The following is a 27,015-nucleotide window of genomic DNA, read 5'->3' as shown; positions in this document are numbered from 1 at the left end:
CTAGGTTTAGCCTGATCAGCGTCTCCTGTGCTGTGGAATAAATTAAAATATTTGCTTTGGAGCCCTTTGATGTTTCGGTCGCTTCCGACCCAGGGCTCCTGTATTAATGCGATGTCGATGTCTTCCTCTAAGAGGAAGACGAGCAGGTTAGCCGAGGCGCACTTCGAGTGCTGCAGATTTATCTGCGTTACTCTCAGCATGATCTGCTTGCGTGGGGGGTTTGTCAGCCCCCGTCGGACCGTCGATCGTCATCTCCTCCAACAGCTCGTTGGCGGCGTCGATTGGGTCAAAGTCGTCGTCCGGTTTTGCAGAGCGGAAAACTTTTACTTTGGCATTCCTGACTCCTTTTCTTTTCTTTTCTTTTCTTTTCCTACCATAGATATTGCCCTTATAGACTTTCCGGGTGGGATCATCTTCATCCATACGGATTAAGTGACCCGCCCACCGTAACCTATTGAGCCGGAGCCGGAGCCGGAAAAGAAGACGAGGCAGACCCTGCCTAAGATGGAGAGATGGCGTGGGCCAGGACGCCAGACAGCTTTTAGGGATATCGAATTGGTGGACCTCGGCGCAAAACCGGGATGTCTGGAGTTCCTTATTAAGGCAGGCCTAGACCGGATACCGGTTGTTGCGCCGTTGATGATGATGATGATGATTCCTGACTCCGAACCACACTTTGTAATCAGCCTTTTTCAATGCCTCCAGGCACTCCTCGTTTATGCGGAGTAGTACGGGCTGGCTGTTTATCTGAGGTTCCTCCTCCTTTATAACAACCCGGTCATCCATGGGAATCCCCGAGTTGTGAAGGCGCAGGAAATGGACCAGCTTGTCCTTCTCCATGCGGATCTTCGGCAACCAGATGCGAGCGACCGGTCTCCTGAGAATCTCGTCGTAAGGGATAATCTTGAGCTTAACGCCCTCCCAGGTGTCGCTGATCTTAGCGACACACGAGCCGAGAAAGTCCTTAGAGAACTGGTCCATGCAAGCTATTACGTGGAACCCACGGACCACCTGAGATGAATCAAAGTGGAGAGTGAATCCCGGGTGTTTGCCTCCGGTCTCCACGAGATGTTAAACTGATTGACACTAAATTTGACGAGGAGATGGGAACTGTTAATCTCCATACAAGCGGTAAGTTAAATCTTTCTCCATTGACTTCAAGGAGGAGGAGGTCCTCATATGTAAAAAGGGTGTACCTTTTCTTTTCACCGTATATAGTCATATGGGACATCAATTGAAAAGCCTCAATTAGTAATTATCGAAGACAGTCCTAGTTTTGACATTTATGGGCAGAGCAACAAAACTGTTGTGGGCAAGGTAACAAAACTGTTTATAGCAGAGACACAGAGTCTCCGGTCTCTGGCTTGTTATATGTAGAAATCGTTTTTCTCCCAATCCCTTAGTCTTCATGGTATTTTTTCCAGTATTCCGTGGAGCTGCAATTTGCCTACCATGTCTATCACAGCATACCCAAAAACCAAGTATTATATCACGCAGTTCCATTAGTTCTTCCAGGCCTTCCATAAACATTTCTCTGATTGAAGGATAGGAGAGAGTTAACCATTACGGTGGTATATGGACTATAAAGTGTGGTTGAAAACTACTCTCCCGTATTCCGTTGTCAAGTAATTTTAGAAAATACGGTCTCTATGGCTATTCCGAAAACGCTACGATCCCCTAAACAGTGCCTATCACTGTTGAACCTCATGCTACATCCCGGACTAATACCTCTTCAGTAGCCGCCTGCTGAACATTGCCTCACTACCGAAACAACTATTCGTGTCGAGACTAGCTTACTTCACAACTTCGGACGATATTCTTCCCTAAATTACAAGCAAGACCAACTCAACTGGGTCAGCTCTCACGTATGTGAAACTGACGAAGAATGCCTCTCCCAACCGAATGATAAACCTCCTTTAATGCCCTTTTTGTGGCCTTTTGTCCTTTTTTAAGGCTTATTAAAGGACCAAAAGTCAAGAAAATTTCTGATCCACCCGCCTGCTTCGACGACCTTAAGTATTTTTCCATATATATGACCTTTTTCCTAGAATGCAAGGGGTCCAAGGATCACACTATTGAGAATCAACTAATCTGACTTAACATTTGAACACCACCTGGTTAAATGACAGACATTTAAATTCTGAGTTCCTCTGTCTTTTGTTGTGGCTGCCACTGCGTTGCAGCTGGCGGAGAAACCGAAATCATCTTATCCTCCTTCACTTCCACATACGATTTCAGCTTCGTACAAATCAAGCCGTCAAACGTATGCCCTTTATTGCTGGAGTACAATTTCCCTACCAAATCCTCTCTTTCCTGTACAAAAGATTTCTTGATCAGATCATTAGAAGTTCATACCATAATCCTCCATCCTCCGCTATGGGGAATTTAAACTTCCTATGCTCCTTTTGCCTACTACTTCCGGCCTACCTTCCGTTCATACTAACTCTTTCCTCCTTTTCGTCCCTTTATCCACTTTTATGACACCTGTGGAATCAACCTTTCCAGAAATCATTTAGATGGCACGCACTCTCCAACCTTCTTGTGCATTGCTTTTCCCAGTCCCCTCATTTCCTCCTTTACGTAGCTCCTGATGCCCATCATTCCGCTTTCGAGTTTGATGTTCAGATTACCCGACTCCACTCCACTGTTTTCTACCAAATTTAATTTCTGTAAAGCGAATTGCGAAGGCCTGAACTCAGCCCTAGCGACTGTCAGGTGTGTCACTATCCCTTCTTCATTAATGTGCAACAAAGCACTCAGAACCTTCTACAACATTTTGTATTGGATCTGATCTCCTCCCTTGTTAAGCCCCTTCAATCCTTTGTCCCCGTGCTCGTACAAAGCCTGGTTGACCACTGAAGTCCATAAAAAACTTCGTCAAAAACTTACCGCAAACTAAAAGTTTTTAGATTCTGGAAATTATGCTAAGTTCGTTTTTTTAAAGACTCCAGCAATACCGCCCAGCTATCTCGTCCTTTTATTAAATTCTCTGGCTTGTTTGCTAGTTCCCCTTAACTAACTTGTAATCTACTCTGCTACTGCTTTTCCTCAGTCTATGTTGCCTCTCCTCCCTCTGCTTCTCTCCCACGACTAAACAAAGCCTGCCTCGTACCTCCTACGATTCCTCTCCTTAATCTTTCCTTCTAGAGTACCTCATTGACAACCTTAACATCTTGATTAAAATTGCTTAGTCCATTTTCCTTGCCTTTTCCATTTTTTCAACAAGAGCCTCCAAGAGAACCAGTTGCACAGCCTTTAGAAAGAGGCTGTCATCACCGTCTCCCCAATCGATCTAGATGCGTCTCTTTTGATAGCCACCTCCCGTGCCTTTCCCCTTTTCTTTGGCATACCACATTGTTCTGTTCTGGACATTCTGTTATTATTATTCTTTATCAATGACTGATGTAAAAGGGGAGTATACACTTTTTTCTGCCGAATATAGACAAGTGGGGTATTAAATGGAAGGTCTCGATTAGTATTATACTTTCCGCAGCTATACTCATTGCTATACTTGATGCAAAAGGGGGAAGACCTGGGTTGGAATTTGTTAATTTTGATCACTACTCATCCGTGCGATATATATTTAAATAAAGTCGTTAATGGTAGGCGGGGACAGCTTTACGTATTCTTATCTGAGCAGAGGCAACTCATCAGACCCTACTTCGCCTCTGCCCTGGGAGCAACGTGATCGAAGCGACCCGCTGATGTTAGATGCTCTTTATATGATTCGCAGGACACGACATGACTGGGAATTGTATTGAACATACCTTAGGCCAAAGCTTAGCCGGTCTGATATCAAGTTGATGCCAACAACTTGGTCTCTCAAACTTTTCTTTCTCTAGTAGTTTTAAGCATACATTAAGATTCCTGCTCACCTCCTTCCGCGGGAATTTATGTCCTTGGTGGTTTCACGTGAGTAACTTAGGGGTAGTTAACCCGACGGGCTTTTCAAGACGCAGACTAATTTTGTGATCACAATCAGAGCCCCACTGAGACAAACAGCAGCGGTACCAGTCTATATCCAGTGCTTGGCTCAGGATTCATACTAGTGGATCCTGGCCTGCAAGACCACCATCAAACTATGGAGTACGGCACACGAGTTGAAGCGCAACTCCATGTTTGAGGCTCGAAGGTCTCTTTTCCCGCTTGGACGGAACTACAACCCCCACAAGGCTCCCACTAGGGAGCCAATTGCTACTACAGAGCATAAAATACATGAACTAGCAATTCTCCTGAGACTATCCCGGTTCCTACGGTACCAGTATACCCCTGGTAAGGTTTCGTGGGCAAAGCCACTTCAGATGAATCCCTGTGCAGACTCGGGTTTGATTGCCCTAGCTAAGCTTTTGAGCATTCGCCTACTACATCACAGTCAGCAAGTCAAAGTGAATACAGGATTTCCTGGTGCACCTAGTGGATGTTCTCCTCTCAAATCCAAAAAGCAGACAAAATGGCGTCATATAAAATGTCCCGACGTTAACTCGTCCCAGACATATCATTCCATCGTAACATCCTAATACCAAGCTTTTCTGATCGGTTTATAGGAAAACACTCCGAACCTAACGCGCCAGGGCAAAGAGGCTCCAAAAAGCGGTGAAAACTATCTAATTCTCAGTCACTATCTTAGCTTGACATAGTACTTTGGATTTTGCGCGAAGCATTTCCAAGCAAAAATTTGAGTACTCAATGTTTTGCTGGTTGCCAGGCTTTGTAACCTGCAGCATTTCAAAGCAGTTAATATGATATTGTTTAGAAAAGTTCATAGGCGGTGCGATTCAAGTTCGGAGACAAAGGAGCCTAACAGCCACCGTGCTCATTTTTAGAAGTGCTCCGTCCGATGAAGACAAGCAGTGCACTGCAGGATAGACTGACTCGGAATATAGCTCCATGAGGCCAACCTATCTCTCTTTGAAGATGAGCTGTCTCCTCTCTGGGGCGATCTATGGCTTTTCAGGGGCCAAGTCTCTCGTCGACCAACACCGTAAGTGAGTGGTAATGGCCATACCCTATACGAGGTTACCCTGCGATTAACAAAACGCTACGGATCTAGACTGGCAAGTTGAAAAATACCTCCCCCAACCCAGGGTGTCATGCAAACCGTGTCCATAGGGTAGTTTATAGTCGGAGGTAACTGATAATATTGGAATGGAGCCTCACTGATACCTGGTCACCTCAGTGAGTAAATTACAACTTACCGTGCTACGTTGGACTATGGCAAGGCGGACCTACTAATACCCATACACTTGGGAATCAAATGAGTACCGCCAATGAAATAACAAAAAACTACAGCCAATAAGGCGGGACCCCGTACCGCATACAAACTGGTTAAGCAGGCGAAGGCACATCTCCGAAATACTGAGAGCCAGGTGATTACACCCAAGAAGTGAGAAGTTAGGACGTCAAGCAGTGGATCCAAGGTCAACATTGGTACGCTGCGAAGACAACCAACCAACAACCCACAAATACTACTGCTCAAAAAGCGGGGGATAAATATATCAGACGTCAGAAAGGAGACAGGTCTCAGCGGCGCAGGTGTTAAATGGTACCTGCACTACCTCAATGAAGGCCCAAAACCAGAAGAGGCTCTTCAGATGGCTCAAGAAAGACCTAAGCCATGCTCCCAAAAACTCCAAATGTGAACCTAAGAGGGGAGAAAACCCGGACAGGTCAGGGGTGAAGGTAGGAATCAGGAAACCCGCCATTAGCAATGCTAGTGCGGTCAAGGGCATTCGACTGGCAATACTGCCAAAAATGTTTCCCAAACAAATACTCGCTCGTGAGGCGCAGGAAGCTACCGAAAACCTTGTCCTCAGGCAGATGTGCAAGGGATGGACTGCAAAACATGTGATCACAGGGATACGCTTTCGAACAGGTCATATACTGGTGGACAGTGCAACGGAAGACATTGCAAAGTGGTATAGGACCATAATTCCTAAATTGCCAGGCTGGGAAGGAGGAGAACTGTCAACATGTGATGGGGATGATATACCAGGAGCGGATACGATGACAAATTTTTTCCCAAAAGCCATGGTAACAAAGACGGAAGATTTCATGCACCTCCTAATCACTCAGAATGAGGATCTTCATACGCGATTATGTAGCGTCTTTAGAAGCAAGGTGGAGGGAAAAGGGAAATTTCTCACGATCAGGGTAGACAACCGATCCCAGGTCGCAATCAAATGTCCAAGTTGTCATGGCAACATACCTGCGCACAAGGAAAAGACGAGGAAATACACCTCGGAGGAGACACAGGGTGAAAAGCATACCAAGGTCCTCGCCGAAGTCTGCAAATACTGTAATAAACGGGGTGGTCAGGAATTGGAGGGTGTCGGATGAGCCCTTTATGTCTGATCACAGAATAATCTGATTCGACATTGAGGATAACTCCGAAAGAAAAAGAATAATAAGGAATCCCAGGAGAACGGATGGAGAATACTATGCGCCGCACCTGAGCAACAACAAGGCGGTGACATTAGGAGCAAACTGCAAATAGAAACGGTTGTGGAAAACCTCAACACAGTCGTCAATGATATTAAGTTGTTGCAAATGAAATGTCGGATATTTGAGTAAAATTTCAAAAAACTATAACTTTTATGAAAATTAATTTTATTAGTCAAAATAAGAACCAGCAGCTTCAATGCACTTCTCCCAACGAGATACAAGGGCATTTATTCCAGTTTTGTAAAAGTCTGGGTTTCTAGAGCTAAGAAATTCTTCAAAGGCACTTTTGACAGCTACTTCATTGCTGAATTGTTTCCCCGCCAAAAAGTGATCCAAATGCTCTAAAAAGTGGTAGTCGGTTCGCGAGAGGTCGGGTGAATATGGTGGATGAGGAAGAGTCTCATATCGTAATTCATTTAATTTTTGGACCGTCATTCTGGAAACATGAGGTCGGGCGTTATCATGGAGCAGTATCACTCCATCTCTGTTCACCATTCTAGGCCGCTGAACACGTAATTTCTCGTGCATTTCATCAAGTTGGGCACAATATTTCTCTGCATTAATTGTTTCACCACGCTCCAAAAACGAATCATGAATAATTCCAGATGCAGACCACCAAACAGTTACCATTACTTTCTTCGGGTGAAGGCTCGGTTTTGGCATGTGTTGTCGAGGCTGATCGGCATCTAGCCATTGCGCTGATCTGCGACGGTTGTCGTACAATATCCACTTTTCATCGCATGTCACTATTCTGCGCAAAAATGGATTGTTCCTGTTGCGGTTGAGTAGAGAACTGGATATTTCCATTCGCAGCGCCATGTTTTGCTCGTTCAGTTCATGCGGAACCCACTTATCAAGCTTCTTCACCTTCCCAAGCTGTTGTAAGTGTGCACGAATCGATGATCGGGGATCAGATTCCACTATCAAACGCAACTCGTCGTTGTCGATCGATGGTCCTGGGTGTCCACGAGGTTCACTTTGGAGGGTCATGTCGCCTGATCGGAATTTTTCGAACCACCGCTGTGTCGTTCGTTCGTTTGCTACGTCAGCTCCAAATGCTCTGCAAATGTTTCTGGTTGCCTCCGCTGCGTTGTGACCAAGTTTAAATTCATATAGAAAAAGTAGACGTTTTTGACCCCCTTCCATGCTTTTTTCTTTGAGTTTTACTTGGAACTTCAATGACGATTGAAACTGAAATGACTCCTTGATCGAACGAACGACTATTTATACTTAATTATCCCATACCACCAGAGTCACCTTGCGGCAGTTTTAAACATTAAAATCATAACTAACTTCACTTCATTGAAAAATCCGACATTTCATTTGCAACAACCTAATACATATAAGCCCATCTGTCCAACTAAGCCAATTAAGTCATCAACGGATGCACCATGGTGGAACGGGAACCTAGCCAGAATAAGAACAGAGATGCACAAACTCTTCAACCTGGCAAAACAAACCGGGGACCTCCAGGGGTACAAAATTGCACAGACTGCATATAGCAACGCGATCAGGGAAGCAAAACGGAACGGCCTAGGGGAATACTGTGAAGGGATCGAACAGATCATAGAAGCAACCAGGCTTTACAAGGCTGTAGCCAAACACGGGACAATACCCTCTGTCTGTTTGAAGAAAGAAGATGGGACATTTACCCAGAATGAGAAGGACACTTGCTTTTCAGAACTCATTTTCCGGAGTCCTACCCCACGCGGCAGGCGACAATATTCTGCCTGACACCCCGACAATGAATAAAAGGGGGAGAAAGAAGAACTGGAAACTAACAAAAGATGTGCGAGTATGCTCAGAAGCTAGGGTAAAACGGGCAACCGAAACTTTTAAACCACAGAAATCACCCAGCACTAATCCAGAGATACCTAGGAATTATGCTAGAGTCTCTTCTGAGGATGGTAAGGGGGAGTACAGCACTGGGATATATAACAAGAGCATTGAGACGGGTAAAAGTGGTAAAAGGAAAGAGGGTAAAAGGATCCTTTTCACTCTAAATCTTTCAGACCACCCCCACAGGGCGAGGTACTATCGCCGTTGATGTGGAGTATGATAGTGGATGAACTCCTGGACGTGTCAACAAATACTGGAATACAAGTCCAAAGTTACGCGGACGGCATTGTTTTAATCTGTAGGGGCAAATATGAAGATACCCTATGTGATAGAATCCAAACTGGACTAAGCGTTACTAGTGCCTGGAAGGTGGGACTGCGGATCAACCCAACCATAGTATCATTCCCTAGGAGGCGTAAGCTTGATCACTTGAGAGCTATAAAATTACATGATATGGAGGTGAAACGAGAAACAGAGGTCAAATATTTGGGAATTACAGTAGACCAAAAATTACTCTGGAAGACACATGTTGGAAACACTTTTCGATGACTTGTAGATCTATAGCAGGAAAAAAATGGGATTGCAGCCCGAAGATACTACTTTAGATATCATATATACTGCAATAGTAAGGCCAATGATTACCTATGGAGTGGTAATCTAAGCAGAAAGAACCGAACTCAGCACAGAAACCAAGGAATTACACAAATTCCAAAGACTGGCTTGCGTATGTATCAGTAAGGCGGGGAGCTACCTAAATCGAAAGAAGATTGATGTCCTTTCTAGGCGGGTATCCCGAATTATTGATACCAAGGGAGAACTTGACAAAGAGGTGTGATATGATAAGAAGTTTGATTAACAAGGCAAAATGGGAGAACATGCGGCTTAAACCAGTAACTGATTGGTTGGTACACTGATGGAGAAAGTGGATGCCGGTGTTATTGGGCCAAGGAAAATGCACTTGGAGCCAATGGATAGGTACACTAACATATTCCAGGTGGAAATATACGCCATAGATAGATGTGCCTCCTTTAATCTCCAAAGAAACTACAGGGGGCAGAACATTGCTATTCTCGACGACAGCCAAGCAGCGATCAAGGCACTTAGGTCCAACCAGGGAAACTCTAAACTGGTATGCGAATGCCTTGAGAGGCTAAATAGGCTCGGCTCTTCCAACAAGGTCTGGATACTCTGGGTTCCAGGACATGCTGGGTTGGAAGGCAATGAGACAGCGGATGAACTAGCCAAGAAGGGAGTAGGGCCGCCTTTACATGGGCCAGAACCTTTATGTGGAATCGGGAGCGGTTTCATGGCTACGACATTAAAAAATGAAGAGGAACGGTTGAGGGAACTATACTTGGTGGCCTACCAAGAATGAAGCGGTCCAGGGTGCTTATTGGGGGATACGAACCTATGCGCTCAAAGGATTGCCTAACCCTCACCAAAAAAACCTACGAATCATAGTGGGAATTCTCATTGGTCACTGTCGGCTGAACTATCACCTAGAGAAGGTAGGAATATCTACGGACACTGCCTGCAGAATCTGTGCGGAGTGTGGTAAAACCTGTACACGTTCTGGGACAGTGTTCGGCAATTGTGCAAAGTAGGTTGAGGCTGTGAGGCTGTGAGACCCACTGCCTACTAAAAGATACATATATTTTCATCGTTTTTAATTCTTTATTTGTTAAAATGTCTCAATATCACGGCATTCATTTAATTGACACAAAAACGGTTCCAACTTCTGGGTATGCAGTCACGTTGGTACCCTGAATAAGGTCCCTGAAGAAAGATAAATACTTAAGATGCAAACAGTCCAATTTCAATAATAGTTGCTTACCCGTCCTTATATCCAGACTGTAGAGACGTAGTGATTACTTCTAATTTGCTACCAATTCCTGAATAAATGGATTTTAGGTCGATTTGATGAGATGTGGTGCCAAAATTTAATACCACTACGTAAATATCACTTCCAGTCAGTTCTCTGAATAATATGATGAAAATATAATTAAGGATGAACCGGAATGAATGACAGTAATTTTCAGTGGATCAAATTAATTTAGAAAATTTACCGTTTATACACAATTACATCTGAATTCACTAATTGACTCTCGAAAGTGCCTTGATCGAAAGAGGGTTCATCACGCAATTTTAAAAGCTTTTTGAAGATATGGAGATGACTTATCGGAGCGTGTTGTTGCATCAGGACATTGTTTGTTTTATAGTCAGCCGACACCGGTAACCAGGTCTTTCGCGCAGTGGAGAAACCTTTAAAAGATTGCGTTATTATCAAGTGAATTCCTTTTAAGATACTAGAGGTTCTCTATTGTTAGCCCCGAAGATTGATTATTAATCTTTTGGTTACAGATTTACATTTAAATAAGGAAAACAAGTACCAGCATTTGTCGAAGCATCCCACTGGAATGGAGTCCGTGCAGGATCACGTGAAAACGATTGAAATACATCTGGGTTTGTATTACATGCTTGAGGATCAACAGTCTCATTCCATGGTATGAACACATCGGTCATGGCTATCTCCTCCCCCTAGAACACAGAAAACTTGTTACTGTCCTGAAATTTGTGGTCTGATGTCCTACATTGTATGTTACAGCGATTCCTGGTAAAGTCTGCAGGAGGATATTCAAAAGATCTGCTCTATTCTTTCCATAGCGCGAGGCAACTCTATTGTTGTCGTGATTTCCCAAAACCCAGTTAGCATATTGGTGCTTGGGTACCAAATCCAGAAACTTGTGAATATGTGTATGGAAATTGGCAGCAGTTTGATCAGTTATTGTTTCTGTAAGCAGATCAAAGTTAAAAGGGACATGTGACCCATTTCGCGTTTCGTTTCCATAGAACTTAATAATGTTCGTCAAATTTGTGTAGGCTTCAGTTAACATAACTCGGTCGTCTCCACCATTCTCGGTTCGGAATTCATCTAGAATCTGTCGCCATTGGTAGATCATATCATAGGTTTCCGGCTGATCATTTGTGTAAATGTGAAAGGTGTGGCAGTAGTCGTCTTTGTCCGGACAGTCAGGATTGACTGGCTCATCTGGATAAGATCCATTACTAAAGGGAGCCACCTCAAACATAAAAGGCACTGCATCAACTCGAAAGCCACTAACACCTTTGCTCAACCAAAAACGAAGGACATTTTTCATTGCTTCGACAACTTTTGGATTCCGATAATTCAGGTCTGGTTGCTGGGCAGCAAACTGATGCAAATAATACTGTTTCCTTTGTTCATTCCATTTCCACGCAGGATATCGGAAAACACTAACCCAATTGTTGGGAGGGTCAGGCTGCGAGTTATCGTCCTTTTTTATACCATCATGCCAAACATAGAAGTCAGTATAGTCTCCTTCCTTGAGAACCGATTTTTTAAACCACTCATGCTGGTCGCTGGTGTGGTTTGGAACGAAATCCAGGATAATTTTCAGCCCAATTTCTTTAGCCTTTTTAAGTAAGTTTTCCATATCTTCCATGGTTCCATATTCGTAATGAATTTGATAATAATCGGCAGTGTCATATCCAAAGTCTACCATGGGCGACTTGAATATGGGAGAAATCCACGCTCCATCTATTCCGAGATCTTTTATGTATTGCAATTTTTGTGTTATGCCTGCGAATGTTTGAATTAATTAAAGAAACTATCAAATAACATCACAAAATTTTAAGCGAGAAAAGATAAAAATCCCGGAAATAATTCTCACCGTTTAAGTCACCCACTCCATCTCCATTACTGTCCTTGTAGGAGCGAGGGTAAATCTGATAAAAATTCCCATTCTCCCACCACTGCTTTGCAGTAGCCAAGGACAGGAAAACTAGTATACTGAGCAACACAATTTTCCTCCTCGATCACCAGGTCTAAACGCAAGAAATCACTGGAGCTAACTTACTCAAACCCTTATATATCTAGACACCGCATTTCTATCGGAAACAAAAGATAATTTCTTCGGAAAAAACAATGACGTTTGAAAAAGGAAAGTCCCACTTTCATTGAAGCTTCCGAAAAATATTTACAAACTATTGAAAATGTTGACTTAGTTGAGATTACGAAAATCTTCGTCATCGACCTCCTAGATGAATGCGCCACTATGCCGCAAAGTGAAATTATCTAATCAACCACTTCAGTATCTAGAAACTGATTTTCAGAAGAACTTACTCCACTTAAGTTCTGCCTTATCTTGTAAGTTTATTATTTGAATTGACACTCAATGCCCCTAGGATGGACTACTGTAGGGGAAATAAACAGCCACAGGACTGTGTGTTATAGAAATTCTAGACCTAGCGTGAGATAATAGTGGAGTGGAAATTAGGTCCACACCGGATCCTTTTAGGAGGAGTTCGAAGCTTGGGAGATCACCACCGAGAACAATGGTTCTTTTTGGTAGTCGAGATTCGTCGCGGAACTCTGAAAGAAACACGAATAGTCCCTTAATCGACATAATTCCTTGTGGCGCAAGGCGCGAAAGCAAACGGGAACATACCGGAATGGCGTTCGTTACACTCGGGGAACGAATAAATGAACTGTGCGAGTTCATCAAGGAGAGGCGGAATATCCACCAAAATATTCGAGCCTTGATAAGAGGCATTAAATTGTCTTATGTCAAGGCACTCGAAGAAAAAAATTCCTAAGCGTCAGTTGGCAAGGTCACAAGGGAAACGCAGGTGACGCCTCCCCGTGATAAAGCAGGCGGGAAGACAGGAAAACGGGCTAGAGACGGTACCAGCGAGCCTCTTGGACCACAGTAAGTCCCGAAGACGAAAAAAGCCTCTTCACCAAAGAAGGCGGAGCCGGCGAGAGTACCCGCGAAAGTCGGTAATCTCACGATTGCAGCCACAACACCTACAAAAGTGGAAGAAACCAACGCCCGGAGGCCCGAACAATGGACTAAGGTGAGCAACAAGAAGAAAAAGGACAAAAAGAAGCTCCGCCCGGAAATAATAATTATTTCCAAGAAGGGAAATATGTCATATGCCGACATCCTCCGAAAGGTGAAGTCAGACCCGGACTTGAAGGATTTGGGGGATAGTGTGAGCCATATTAGGCGAACACAGAGAGGGGATCTGATGCTGGAGTTAAGTAGATCCGCCGACAAGTCGGCCGATAACTTCCGCGGGAAGGTGGAAAGTGTACTTGGAGAGGAAGCTGAGGTAAGAGCTCGGAAACAGGAGATAGTGGTTGAATGCAAGGACCTAGATGAGGTCACCTCACGGGAGGACATCTGTGCTGCGCTAAAACAACAGCTCAACTTCAGCGATATAGACCAGAGTGCCATAAAAAGGATGAAGAAGGGATATGGTGGCACACAGACCGCTATTATTAGTTTGCCGGCGGAATCAGCTATTAAGCTAATTACCGCGGGCAAGGTAAGAGTAGGTTAGGTCGTGTGCAGGCTCAGGGAGCAAATATCTCTAAAGGGATGCTTCAGATGCCTCGATTTCGGCCATTTTGCGGCGGCATGCACTAGCCAGCATGATAGGTCGAGGAGTTGCAGGAAGTGTGGGGAAGAGGGCCACCTCATCAAAGATTGCACCGGAGATCCATGGTGTATGCTATGTAGTGGAAAAGAGGGCGTGGACGACCGGCATGTTGCGGGAAGCAGCAGATGTCCGGTATATAGGAGGGAGCTGAACCGCACAGGCAAATGAGATTGATACAAATCAATCTCAATCACTGTGAGGCAGCTCAGGACCTACCTCGCAATCCATTCGAGAGTCGAATGTGGATGCCGCGGTTATTTGCGAGCTGTACAGAAACCACGGCGGTGAGACTTGGGCGGTGGATGCGTCTGGCAACGCCGCAATCTGGGCGTGCGGAAGACAGGCCATTCAGGAAGTCATGGCCCCCCCGGCAGCCGGTTTTATAAGGACGAAGGTCAACGGTGTCCATATTTACAGCTGCTACGCTCCTCCTAGTGCAACCTTAGCACAATATGAGGAGATATTAGACAGTCTGGTGTTGGACGCTAGAAACCGCAGCCCTAAAATCATTGCGGGCGATTGCAACGCGTGGGCCCTGGAGTGGGGAAGCCGATCGACGAACACCAAAGGTCAAATTCTGTTGGAGTCATTTGCGGAGCTGGACATCGTGCTGGCCAACGTTGGATGCGTGCCCACCTTTCGAAGAAGAGGGTCGGGTTCGATCGTTGACCTGACATTTGTTAGCACTTCACTGGTGAGGGAGATGGCTTGGCAAGTGAGTGAGCACTACACCCACAGTGACCACCAGGCCATCTTCCTCCGCATTGGGAACCGTGGAAGCAGTCTGGACGCTCTGGAGGTGGAAAGGCTAAGGCGGTTGGCTGGTCTATCGGAGCTTTCGACGAGGAGACATTCCTGGCCGCATTGGAGGGAGCCCATGATCCGGATGGAACAGCGGTGGAAAGGGTCACACAGCTGTCTCAGCGTGTAACCGAAGCATGCGACGCTACGATGCCACGACGACGTTTACACCACGGCAAGAGGCCAAACTACTGGTGGAACACGGAGATCGCTGTCTTGAGATACTCTTGTCTCCGAGCGAGGAAACTTTCCCACAGGACAAGGGAAAGGCCGGAGCACCTGGAGCGTGAGGAGGAATACAGAGATCTGCAAAGTAACCTTAAGAAGGCCATTCGGAGAAGCAAGCGGGAATGCTACCAGAAGCTCTGCATGGAGGCTAATACGAATCCGTGGGGTACAGCCTACCAAGTTGTAATTAAGAAGATCCGCGGGCGAAAATCACCTCAAGTGACATGCCCACGGCTCTTGTTGCAAATAATTACAACTCTTTTCCCGCAGCAGGGGCAGGACGAAAGAGAACCCCAACTGGCAGCTCAGCAGGACGTCTTCTCGATCCCTGATATTAGCGAAGAGGAACTTTGGGAAATCTGCAGACGTATTGGGGACAGCAAGGCTCCGGGATTGGACGGAATTCCGAACAGGGCTCTGAAGGTGGCGGTCAAGGCCAGACCAAGGTGGTTCGCAAGCACATTCGAATCGTGCATGGCGGAAGGAGTGTTTCCCGCCCAGTGGAAGAAGCACAAGCTGGTGTTGCTACTGAAGCCCCGAAAACCACCCGGCGTGCCCTCTTCATATCGCCCTATTTGTCTCTTAGATACCATGGGGAAGATGTTGGAGAGGGTGATATACAACAGGCTGCCCCCGTTCATCGAGCCTACGGGTGGTCTTTCAGAGCGGCAATATGGGTTTTGGGCGAGCCCGTTCTACGGTCGATGCAGTAGCAAAGGTCGTGGAATTGGCTCGAAATGCAATGGCCATGGGCAAATGCTGTGCTCTGGTGACGCTGGACGTCAAAAATGCTTTTAACTCAGCCAACTGGGACTGGATTAAGGGCGCTTTGGCCAAACTGGGTGTTCCTAGCTACTTGGCTCGGCTCACCGAAAGTTACTTTTCGGACAGACTTCTCTGGTACGGGACGGACGACGGGCAGAAGGAGTACATTGTGACAGTAGGTGTGCCTCAAGGTTCTGTATTGGAACCGCTGCTGTGGAACATAATGTACGACGGAGTGCTTGGCCTTCGCGTGCCGGAGGAGACAACGCTAATTGGTTTTGCGGATGACCTGGCGGTAGTTGCAATTGCAAAGCATCCCGAGGACGTGGAGCTTTATGCAAATGAAGCCATTCATACCATCAAGTCATGGTTACGAATGGCCAAGCTAGACCTGGCGGACGAAAAGGCGGAGGCGGTCCTCATTACCGACCGTAGGAAGAACAACACGGTTACTATCCAGGTTGGTAATCGTGAGGTCGTCTCAAAATCGATTGTCAAATACCTGGTGGTGATGACCGATGCCAAGCTGAGTTTCAAGGGACACTTGGATTATGCGCGAGAGAAGGCAGCAAATGCCAGATCATCCCTTGCAAGGATGATGCCTAACGTGGGAGGGCCGAAGTATAGTCGCAGGCTACTCATCGTGGGAGTGGTGAGGTCGATCCTGCTATACGCGGCTCCTGTCTGGGCGGGAGCGTTGAACCACGCTGTCAACCGGAGGAAGATAAGTTCGGCATACCGGCCAATTGCGCTAAGGGTGTGCAGCGCATTTAGGACGGCGTCGACGGAGGCAGTGGGTGTCATCGCAGGAATAATCCCTATAGATCTTCTTGCGGGCGAGGCACACTGGCTCTACGAAAAACGGACGACAAATCCAGCCGAGGTGAATGCGGATTTCCGAAAAGCCATCAGGAGAGAGTTGTGTGGCAAGTGGCAACAACGATGGGATAACTCCGACAAGGGCCGGTGGACCCATACATTGATCCCGTGTATCGAGAAATGGGTCAACCGAAAGCACGGAGAATTGAATTACCACCTGACACAGTTCCTTACGGGACACGGTGGCTATAGGAAGTACTTGCATCGCTTCGAGTTGGACGAGTCTCCCAACTGTCCTGAATGCGGTGCTACACCCGAGGACCCGAAACACGTTATGTTGCATTGTCCCAGATTTCTGCAGCAGAAAAGGAGGTTGAACAGCATCTTAGGGGCGGACATCGAGCCCTCCAACCTGGTGGAAGAGATGCTGAAGTCGGAGGAAAACTGGATGGCGGTAAATGAGGCAGTAGCCGTGGTGCAGACAAAACTTCTGGAGTTGGATCGAGCTCGGAAGGCGACGCGACGGAGACGTGACATGGACGAGCTGATATAGCGAACCAGAGCCTCCCCCGGGAAGTAATACTTCACGGTGGTCCCGCGGGGAGGGGCAGAAGAGTGGGGGTGGTTTTAATGGGTGCAAATCCCACATACTGCTGCAACCTGGTGCAGCGTCTTTTTAAGATTTTCACCTCCATCCATAAACAAAAAAAAAAGACCTAGCGTGATGCTATATGAATCTTTCAGATACGAGGAGAAAAAGACACAAATCTAGAGGCTCTATATAGTGGGCATGATGATTCCCTAAGCTATCCTACCTTGAAGAACCATCTTAGTTAGTTTAGTTTATTGGGGGAGCCGCAGCTCGGAGCATTCAGGCCATTATTAGGCCCATTATACTATCCCCGCAAATCCCTTATTCAAGGGCTTCTTGCCTATGTCGTTCGCAAGCTTTAGCGAATCTAAGAACATTTTTCAAGGGCCAAGACTGTGCAGATTCTGCATTGAAGAAAGCCTTATCAAGGTGTCCTAAAAAACTGCATAAAAAGCGCACTGCCGTCTCGTCCTCCTCCTCACATTGGCTACACATAGCTGAAACCACCACCCCAATCTTTTAAATTGAGTGATTTAAGGAGCTCTGTTTCGTTAAAAGTCCTACTAAGGTTTTCATGCCCCACTACTTAAGGGATAACAAAAATACCGCTCCGGCGACCCTAGGTTCTTTCACAGGAATTTTTGCCTGCTGGCAAGAGTTCAAATTTCTCCACTCGGCTGCTGAATCGTTGCAATTTCACCCTTCAGAGTAGACTTAACACTGGATGACCGGCTGCCAAAAGCTGGTTCTGGTCCCAACATTGTGGATGCAGACCCTCGGAAAGCCAGCCTGTCAGTTTTCTTATTGCCAGCGATGTTTGAGTGCTCCGGCACCCACATCAAGAATATTTCTTTCAATCGGCCAAGTTTCAGCAGCACCTGATGATAACTCCACATCCCTAAGCAGACGGCTTCCAGAGTCATTCAACCCTGCTCTGATATCCAGAACAGGCTCGGCGGGGAAGCGTAGATTCTCCCCGAACTCCTCCCGGACAGCGAACACAGCGGATCATCGCGGACCATTAGAGCGTCTCCAGTACCAACGTTCCAGCATACCATTGGACTGTTGATAGTATGCAGTAGTCCTATACCGTTCAAAGCAAAGGAGCTTTCCTAAATCCGCGAAAAGAGTAGATTCAAATTGGATTCCCTGATCCGTGATGACGAAGGCTGAAACACCAAAACGCGGAATTCACTCTCGATAGAGGGCCTCGTATATGATTGTGCCGTAAAGTCAGACAGAGGTATTGCTTCAGGTCACCGCTTAAACCTGTCGATGATTATGGGGCAATACTTGAATCCGTGCGAATTTCGCAAAGGGCCGATGATGTCGAGATGGATGGTGTGAAAGCGCTAGGTTGACCGAGGGAACACACCTACTTATTTTCAAACGTGCTTGTTGATCCAGCACTTCTGGCACGCGATGCACTGACTGGCCCCAAAATTTAGGTCCTTGTTCATGGACGACCAGAAATATTTTTCGGTGACTAACTGGCTGATACCTGGGTGCGGAAGATCGTGAATCGTATGGAATACTTCCCTGCAAAAATCGGCCGGAATGAATGGCCTGGGTCCCTTATTTGAGGCCCCGCAGAGTAAGTAAGAGTTTAAACCGAAAATAGGAAACTCCTAGAATTTATGTTTGGAATTTACCTTCAGGCTCTGAAGCTCTGCGCCGTCGTTTTGTGTCTCAGCGATTGGCGTATAATGGGCCTGCCCTCAAGGGAGAAGCGGAAGTATTTTATAGCGAGATACGCGGAAAGTAGTTCACAATCGTAGGCTAAGTAGTTGCGTTGAGCTGGGTTGAGCTGTTTTGAAAAGAAGCTCAACGGTTGCCCAATTCGATTCACCCGACAAACTCAGCTAGGGGAGCATCTGCCTGAGAAAATGCCAGCAGTGTTGCTCAACAAGCTGTTGTTTGGCTGCCTCAAACACATGGACGGCCTCAGTAGACCACGCAACCTCGGGGAGTCTTTAATTTTAGGCCCAGACAAGTAGGCGTTCAAGATCGCTTGATGATGAGCGGCCCTGGGCGAGAAACGACTATAGAAATTTAGCATGCTCAAGAACCTTCGCATATCCTTCACCGTGGTTGGTAGCGAAAAACTCTTAATCGCCTCAGCCTTGTCTGGGACTGGTTGGATACCATCAGGGGTAACTAAGGGACCGCGAAATTTCACCTGATTCAGTAGAAATCTGTATTTTTCAACGATTAAGACAAATCCAGCCTGAAGGAGACGTTGAAAAATGCACTCGAGATGCTCTAAGTGCCCAGATTTGGAAGCGGAAGCGACCAAAACATCATCCATGTATACGAAACAAAAGTTTAAGTTTCGTAAAACATAGTGAATGAACCTCTGGACAGTCTGCGCAGCGTTGAACAAGCCGAAAGCTATCCTAGTGGACACGAACAGTCCAAAAGGTGTGCAAATAGTCATCTTCGAAATGTCTTCGAGAGCTACAGGGATTTGGTGGTACGCCTTGGCAAGATCCAATGTCGTAAAAACATAGCAATTCGTTAATGAGTGGGCGAAATCATGGATGAGTGGTATGACACAGGAAATCTGCGCCTAATATGAGAATGCTGATGTCTGCTAAAATGAAACGCCACGAAAATGGTCGGCGGAGTCCGAAACTCACGTCCGCCTGCCTATAGCCATAGGACCTGATGGGAGATAAGTTTTTGACCGCTAAACGCAGGTTTTGCGGAATAAGGGTGTTCGGGCGGGGGTACAGGGAGAACCGTCACCTCAGCATCCGTGTCGACCAGGAAGCAATGTCTGCTTAGTGGGTCGAAGATTGTAAGGCGGAGTCGTACCACGCTTTGGGTAGCCGTCGCTGAGGCACCCACCGAGCCTAGTTTTTTACTACGCTAAACATGCATCCTGTTGGTACATTTAGTCGTTTGAGCTCCGTATTTCCGGTGGTACCAACAAACCGTCGAGGCTGATGAGGGTCCTGCACTCCATCCAAGACCATAACGGTACACTGCAGGATGAAAGTACCTTGTAGGAGGCAATGTGGTTAGCATTGCGCTCGCCCGAGTTTATTACCCTGATTTGACTCAGGTACTCCTTCATAGCTGAGTCGACAGTTAGATTTCTTGTCTGTCTCCCGCGGATTCCGAAATGGAGTGGGTGGAGGTGGATATATGCCTATTATGAAACCAGAGCCGCAATGTCAGGGGATGCCACCGTGATGTTGATAACCTCTCGCCTGAGAATGCTGAAGAAAGTGGGTTCATTACCCAAATTAAGGATCTGCAAATCGGTTCCTACTAGATGGTTCAGTAGTCTCGATCCTCTTACATTGATGTTGGAATTTCCCCAGCCTATGTGGTGAGCATTGACATCACATCCTGCCTTTACTTTTGGCATATTGGATAGCTCTGTTGAATGTTCCACTGGGACCTCCTTCTGCGTCATAGGGAAAATATGCAGAGCACCATAGTATCTCTTTATCTCCCTGTTGACTTTTTATGATTAGTTTAGCCGATGTGGTGTCGCCATCACATAGGTCGTTAACCAAAATAGCCTGGAAGTCTTTTTAGACTACCATGCAGGAGCTGGGTCAACCACTTCCATTAGCATGCAACAGGTCAGCATGTTGGAAGTTTAGGCCCCTGACCACCAACCCACGACTCTTGTATGAGGTATATAAATGTCTTGCAGCTATTGATCCAACAACTGATAAGTGCAGTGTCTGATTTACAATGCTACAAATTTATTTGGGAAATGTGCCACCTCATCTACTTTTCAGATGAAAATGCCAAGGGTTGCGCGTCCCCTTCAATGGTTTTTGGAGCCAACACTTGTAACGTGACAGTCCCTATTCCGTAGTAGAGCTGCCAGACCAATGGTTTTCGAACCTTCTTAACATCGGGTTCCGGAACGCCGATAGTAAGGAAAGTTTCCGGCCTATCGGCTCTCTCCTGTTTTGCTACTTAGCAGCATCCAGGTGCAGGTGTTGAGGTTATTCTGCACACCAAGTTGTTCAGGAGCTCCAACACCATTCCGCTCTTCTTCTGGAAGCCAGAGGAAGCACTTTTAATGATGGCATCTCAGAGACCCTTTTCAGGGTAAGTCGCGCACCCTTCCACACATCGTTAAGGAAGCAGCAGTACTGCCTTAGCCACTCGTTCACGTCTTCGTCTTATTTATCAGTGACAAGCCGATTTATTGCTAGAATGCCAGGGTGCGTAGGATTGCGTACTGCATGATATACTTCCTCGCGAAAAACGTGCCTAGATCCCTTTTCGGAGGTCTCGCAGACTTTTTCGGAGGTTATGCCGAAAATGGGAAACTCCCGAAATTTGTATTTGGAGATGTTCATAAGGCTGCGAAGCAGTGCGTCATCCTTCTGTGCCTCAGCGATTGCCGAAAAATCGACCGTGACAGGGATTTTAACCTTTAAAACGCGTGAGCGTCTGGAACTACATTATTCTTAACGGACACGTGCTGGACATCCGAAGCAAACGGACTTATGAAGTTCAGGCCGACTCAACCTGCCCTCTCGCTAACCTGGTGTGGAGCTTGGATGAATCTCCGCTAACCGGCTCCACATTACTTCCGGTTTCTGTTGTTTCTTATTTTCATGTTTCTCACTATCTTAAGCATTTTTTTTATTCCCACGAGTAAAGCAGTAAAAGGTCGGCCATACCGCCGCCCCCCGTAGCACAGTTTTGCTCACTGTGACAACCGCGTATTAATGAGGTGAATACAGCCAGTTATCGACGACTACAAACTGTTCAATAGAAGAGTTTGCATAGAACGCTGGATTAAGAGAGGTGTTTTTCAACTTGACAATCTAAAATCCTGAAGTTTTTGGTCAGGTTAGAGTTAGCTCGTCCAGATGGGGTTCTGCGTGTTCTGCGTAGGCATTCCGCCTCGCCAAGCTCTGCGTCAATCGTCGTTATTTTCCCACATTTCCCCAATAATATTGTTCAACCTAACTTCGACTACTATGTGAGGTTAATCACGAACAGTGGGTCACAGCAAACTCTGAGCCTACAGGTGTGCAACTACATTAAAAGTAAAAGCGAGAATTGTCCACCTTGAATCGGAACAGACACTTCCTGTGACCAACAGGCCTCGTCACTTATTGTGTGAGATGATAGCTAACTTCCCTATATCGTCGCCGAATCGGTTTCTCGATTTCGGCCTCTGCATGGGCTCTGATCCCTTTTAAGAATTATCCTAGCTTTATCTTTGGTGCCTTTGTCACACACCTAACTGCTGTTCTGTATCTTTTGCAGGTAAACCCATTCACCTATTCTCGTCAGCCAGCATCACTTACCAGAGGATTCATTGGATTCACACTTGCAAAAAACAAACCGAAGTTTCATATATCAGCACAAATCTGCTCTGGTTTGACGATGAATGTAAGCTAGCAACGGAACGGAAGAATGCCGCATACCAAGTAATGTTGCATTCTCAAAGAACGCGGGCACGCGCAGAGACCTATGACGAACTCCGTCGAGCGGAGAAGCGACTTCACAGACGGAAAAAGGAAGCCTGCGAGAACCAACAGGTCTGTGAACTCGAAAAGGACAGGGAGCAACCGCACCAGGCGCGCAAGTTTTACCAACAAGTCAGCAGGATAAAGCCTTATACACCTCGATGCTCATCCTGCCGAGACAAAGAGGGAAATATGATTTCCGACAGAAAGGGCATATTGGAGCGATGGGTTGAGTACCTTGATGAGCTACTGAACAACCAGAACATCGGCGAGTTGGAGGTACCGCCAACTGAAGACGATGGACAAATACTGCCACCACCAAGTTTAGGAGAAACAGTCCGTGCAATTCATCGACTAAAAAATCATAAGTCGCTAGGAGCCGATGGAATTACAGCCGAATTGGTTAAATATGGAGGTGACCAGTTACACCAAGTGGTTCATCAACTTGTGCTTAAGGTATGGGACAGTAAATCAATGCCTGACGATTGGCAACGAGGCATTATCTGTCTCATACATAAAAAAGATAGATATCACACAGTGCAGCAATTATAGAGTTATCACGTTGCTGAATACCGTCTATAAGATATTCTCCGCTATCTTGCTAGGCCGGATAACCCCATACGCCCAGAACATCATTGGCCCATACCAAAGTGGCCTCACTCCAGGCAAATCAGCAACAGATCAGATTTTCTCTGTGCGGCAAGCGATGGAAAAACTGTTGGAATATGGACAACAGTTGCACCATCTATTCATCGACTTTAAAGCCGCCTATGATAGCATAGCCAGGGTAAAACTGTGCACGGCCATGAGAGAATTCGGTATCCCGACGAAATTAATAAGACTGACTAGGCTGACCCTGACCAATGTGCGAGGCCAGATAAAAGCAGCAGGATCACTCTCAGGACCATTCGACATCAACAACGGTCTACCACAAGGGGATGCGCTATCATGCGTCTTCTTTAACCTGGCCCTCGAGAAAGTGATCCGTGATGCTGAGGTAAATGCAAGAGGTACGATCCTCTTCAAGTTCACCCAACTACTGGTCTATGCTGGCGATATCGACATCATGGGAAGAACCACCCGAGATGTACAAACTGCCTTCATCCAGATCGAGCAGGCGGCGATTGGGGCGAGATCTTGGGCTGCACATCAATGAAGGCAAGACAAAATATATGGTGGCAACGTCAGCACCGAAGACGAATCAACCAACAACATCAAACCGCACTGGTCAAACACGAAGAAGAATAAGGATAGGAGAATACAACTTTGAGACCGTTGACAATTTCTCCTATCTAGGGTCAAAAATCACAACCGTTAACGATGATGAAATCCGCGCACAGTTGTTGTCAGCCAACAGAGCCTGTTTCAGCTCACAAAGACTGTTCCGCTCGAAACGTTTCACCATAGGGTCAAAGCTCTTACTGTACAAGACTATGATCTTGCCAGTCCTCATGTATTCCTCGGAAACTTGAGTTCTTAGCAAGAAAAATTGCAAACTCTTGGCCACGTTCGAGAGAAGAATCCTCCGAAGAATTTTTGGTCCCCTACATGAGGATGGACGATTCTGTAACCTACACAATGACGAAATCTATGAGCGATACCATGACCGTCCGGTTGTGGATAAAATCCGGCTCAATAGGTTACAGTGGGCGGGTCACTTAATCCGTAAGGACGAGGATGATCCCACCCGGAAAGTCTATAAGCGCAATATCTATGGTAGAAAAAGAAGACGAGGCAGCCCCTGCCTAAGATGGAGCGATGGCGTAGGTCAGGACGCCAGACAGCTTTTAGGGATATCGAATTGGTGGACCTCGGCGTGAAACCGGGATGTCTGGAGTTCCTTATTAGGGCAGGCCTAAACCGGATACCGGTTGTTGCGCCTTTGATGATGATGATGACTGAAGGATTGTCGTAATTGAGTCCTGGGAACAGAACTGTGTCAAGATGGTTGCCTCTAACCGTCTTGACATCAGGACACAAGCCCGTAGTCTCGAGGATCTTTCATCGTAGAAGATCCTAGGCCCCTTTACTGAGCCGATGCCACAGATTCTATTAAATTGAACCCATGGGTGTTGCACTAGAAAAGTGTAAGGGCAGTCCTGCAGCTTTGTCAGTCTCGCTGTCAACAGATAGGAGAAGGTTTTGGCATGCTGCAGGTTCATTTAACCAATCTTGAGGTTTTTTGACATAAACTTAGTCTAATATTGTATGTAATGAAAAACTGTTAGAAGCGTATGCTGCGGGCTGCGTATGATGGGCTTTTCCCCACACGGTATCGCCAGAGACTCGATCTACCCGTTTTTGATTTCTCCAAGAAAAGCCGTACTTAGAGGTACAGCAGTTCCCACGTCCTCACCCATTCGTCAGTTTCCACCTAACACCTTCACTGGTTTGCGGTTCCCGGTTTAAACAGTTCAATCACTCGAATTGACATCAAGTCAGTTCCGTTCACGTCCCCGATCACTCGAACTGACATCAAGTCCGTCACGTTCCCGGCCTCCCTTTCTTCCGTCTGTTCCGGCAAAACTTCTAGGAAAAGTTACTAGCAGATACGATACGCTCCGTAATCCTTTCAACCTCGGGGGTTCTGTCAGTGTATGCACTATCCTCCGCGCGCAGCTCCATCGTGGGAAGCGCACCGAAGATGCTGCAATTTGACCTATATTATGTGAGTCGAATGCCATCATTGTTCTTCGCTCTCAAAACGAAGATGGTTCTCTACAGTTTCCTCATATGATTGAATTTCAATCTAGAGGTATTTAGGAAAAAAAGGAGCAATGGTGACTTCCCCTGATCACATTACTCTCTCACACTCTACTTTTTTGGTCCAGTTCGGACACTAAGTTCAAACCCTCCACGTTTGTAGATTTGTCCTTCCTGACATTCATCAACTCTACCCTCCAGTGTCGGAAGCCCATGCCCGGGTTCTGTTCACCCAACATGCGTATGATGTCCTCCGCCTTCCTTCAAGGGCCCGGTAACCAACATTCAACATGCCTGCCCAGCTCAGTATTCCCAATAGTGAACTTTGGCCGACCGCCATGCCAAAATTCACTAATGGAGCCACTTTAAGGCAGCTTCATCAGTGCACTCCAAATGGAGAAGCCCATCGCAAAAACCTTGATTGTTAAATCTTGGCTTTGACAGAAGAGTTTGTTGCGGCGTGGATATCACCAGGGTTACCAGTTTATGCCCACTTTCCGCCGGAGATTCCGCTTCCTTTCGTCAGATTTCTCTGGACACCTAGTAGAACAGCTATTGTATGTATATGTATATCTCTAAGCGTTAGGGGATTCAGGGCGAAGTAGTGTTCCTTGCAAGCTTTCCTCTCTTATGGACTTATCTCGGCTGCTTTCTTTTTCTTCGGGTCCGCTGATGCTTTAAGCCCATCTTGAACTTTTTCGATCCTTACTTTCGGTTTTGGGCTTTTCCTTGAAGTCGATAGCATTTGGCTGCTGCTAGATCCACGGCCAATCGGGAAGCCAAGTTAACTTCGGCCAATCGGTTGCCAAGATTTTGGAGGAGATAAATGAACTATGTCTGCCCTATCATCAAGATACATGATGTAAAACGAACGCTTGACATCCTCAATTAATTGCACCCCAGCATCTTGTTCACTCTACGGATGGAAAAAGAAGGTCAATTATCTTTCTTAGATCTGCTGTTGAAGAGGAATTAAAAGAAAGTTGACTTGGAAATCTACAGAAAACCGACGGACACCAGAAGGGTTACCACCAGCACTTCGAATCACGCTTATAAGCACAAAGTCGCCTCTATTGACCACATGATTCACCGGATGCCAACTCTCCCAACGAAATTTCCCTTTCGTTGAAAAGACGATTGGGGAGACATGGTTTGGCCGTCGTCTTCAGGAGCAAGAACAACCAACTCAAAACCCTTCTGGGATCGACCAGAGGTCTTATCGATCAAATTGCAAAGTCTGGGTTATACGAAATTTCCTTGGCTGATGGCACGAAAGTATACATCGAACAAACCAGAAGGAACGTGGAAATACATTTTAAGCCGCATATGAAAAGTAGCAGAGTATATCGTCCTAAATAGACACAAGGTTTCTAGGGGAGAACGTAAGGTTGGTGAGCTGCATAAGCGATATGAGGAAATTAGACGTAGTCGAAAGTCTAGAAATTTACAAAACCCCGAAGGGTGAACTACTCTACGAGGATCAACGGTGACTCCTAGCTCTTGAAATTCATCAGGAGGCGCACTGGTGCGCAAAATCATAATATCCGCCCCATCAACGAGACTAATGACCAGGAGGAGTCGCCGAAATATACACATTTGCCTTTTAATAAATAACTTTAGTAAAGTATAAAGAAACAGTTTTTTGGAATTTCTTTATAACACACCCAGATTTTCATTAAAATCTGGTCTTGCCCTGGCTCACTGGCAGAATCTCCTTACTCAAAAACAAGCAGCCTCAAACTCCACCATCTGATGTTTCCTCTAATAATTTGGCCATCTATGGGTGAGAACTACTGCCCCGTTATAACAGTATTACATGCTTCCATCATGGATTTGGTTATCTGTGCTAAAGCTACACCTTCGACATCGGATCCTCCTAAAAATCGA

At 46.1% G+C, this 27,015-nt stretch overlaps 1 protein-coding gene across 1 annotated transcript; it reads right to left on the bottom strand.

Annotated features, from left to right (window-relative positions):
* Positions 1–9,939: 9,939 nt before the first annotated feature.
* LOC119653561 (maltase A1) lies at positions 9,940–12,175 on the bottom strand. Its single transcript, XM_038058273.1, has 6 exons — positions 11,991–12,175; positions 10,872–11,899; positions 10,671–10,818; positions 10,347–10,542; positions 10,115–10,258; positions 9,940–10,056 (listed from the first exon to the last, which is right to left on the bottom strand). The coding sequence occupies exons 2-6, from the start codon at positions 11,820–11,822 to the stop codon at positions 9,987–9,989; spliced, it is 1,509 nt and encodes a 502-aa protein (XP_037914201.1). The 5' UTR covers positions 11,823–11,899; positions 11,991–12,175; the 3' UTR covers positions 9,940–9,986.
* Positions 12,176–27,015: the final 14,840 nt, after the last annotated feature.

This window comes from Hermetia illucens, chromosome 4, assembly GCF_905115235.1.
Source record: "Hermetia illucens chromosome 4, iHerIll2.2.curated.20191125, whole genome shotgun sequence".
Lineage (NCBI taxonomy): Eukaryota > Metazoa > Arthropoda > Insecta > Diptera > Stratiomyidae > Hermetia > Hermetia illucens.
This window is presented reverse-complemented; position numbering and strand designations above follow the sequence as displayed.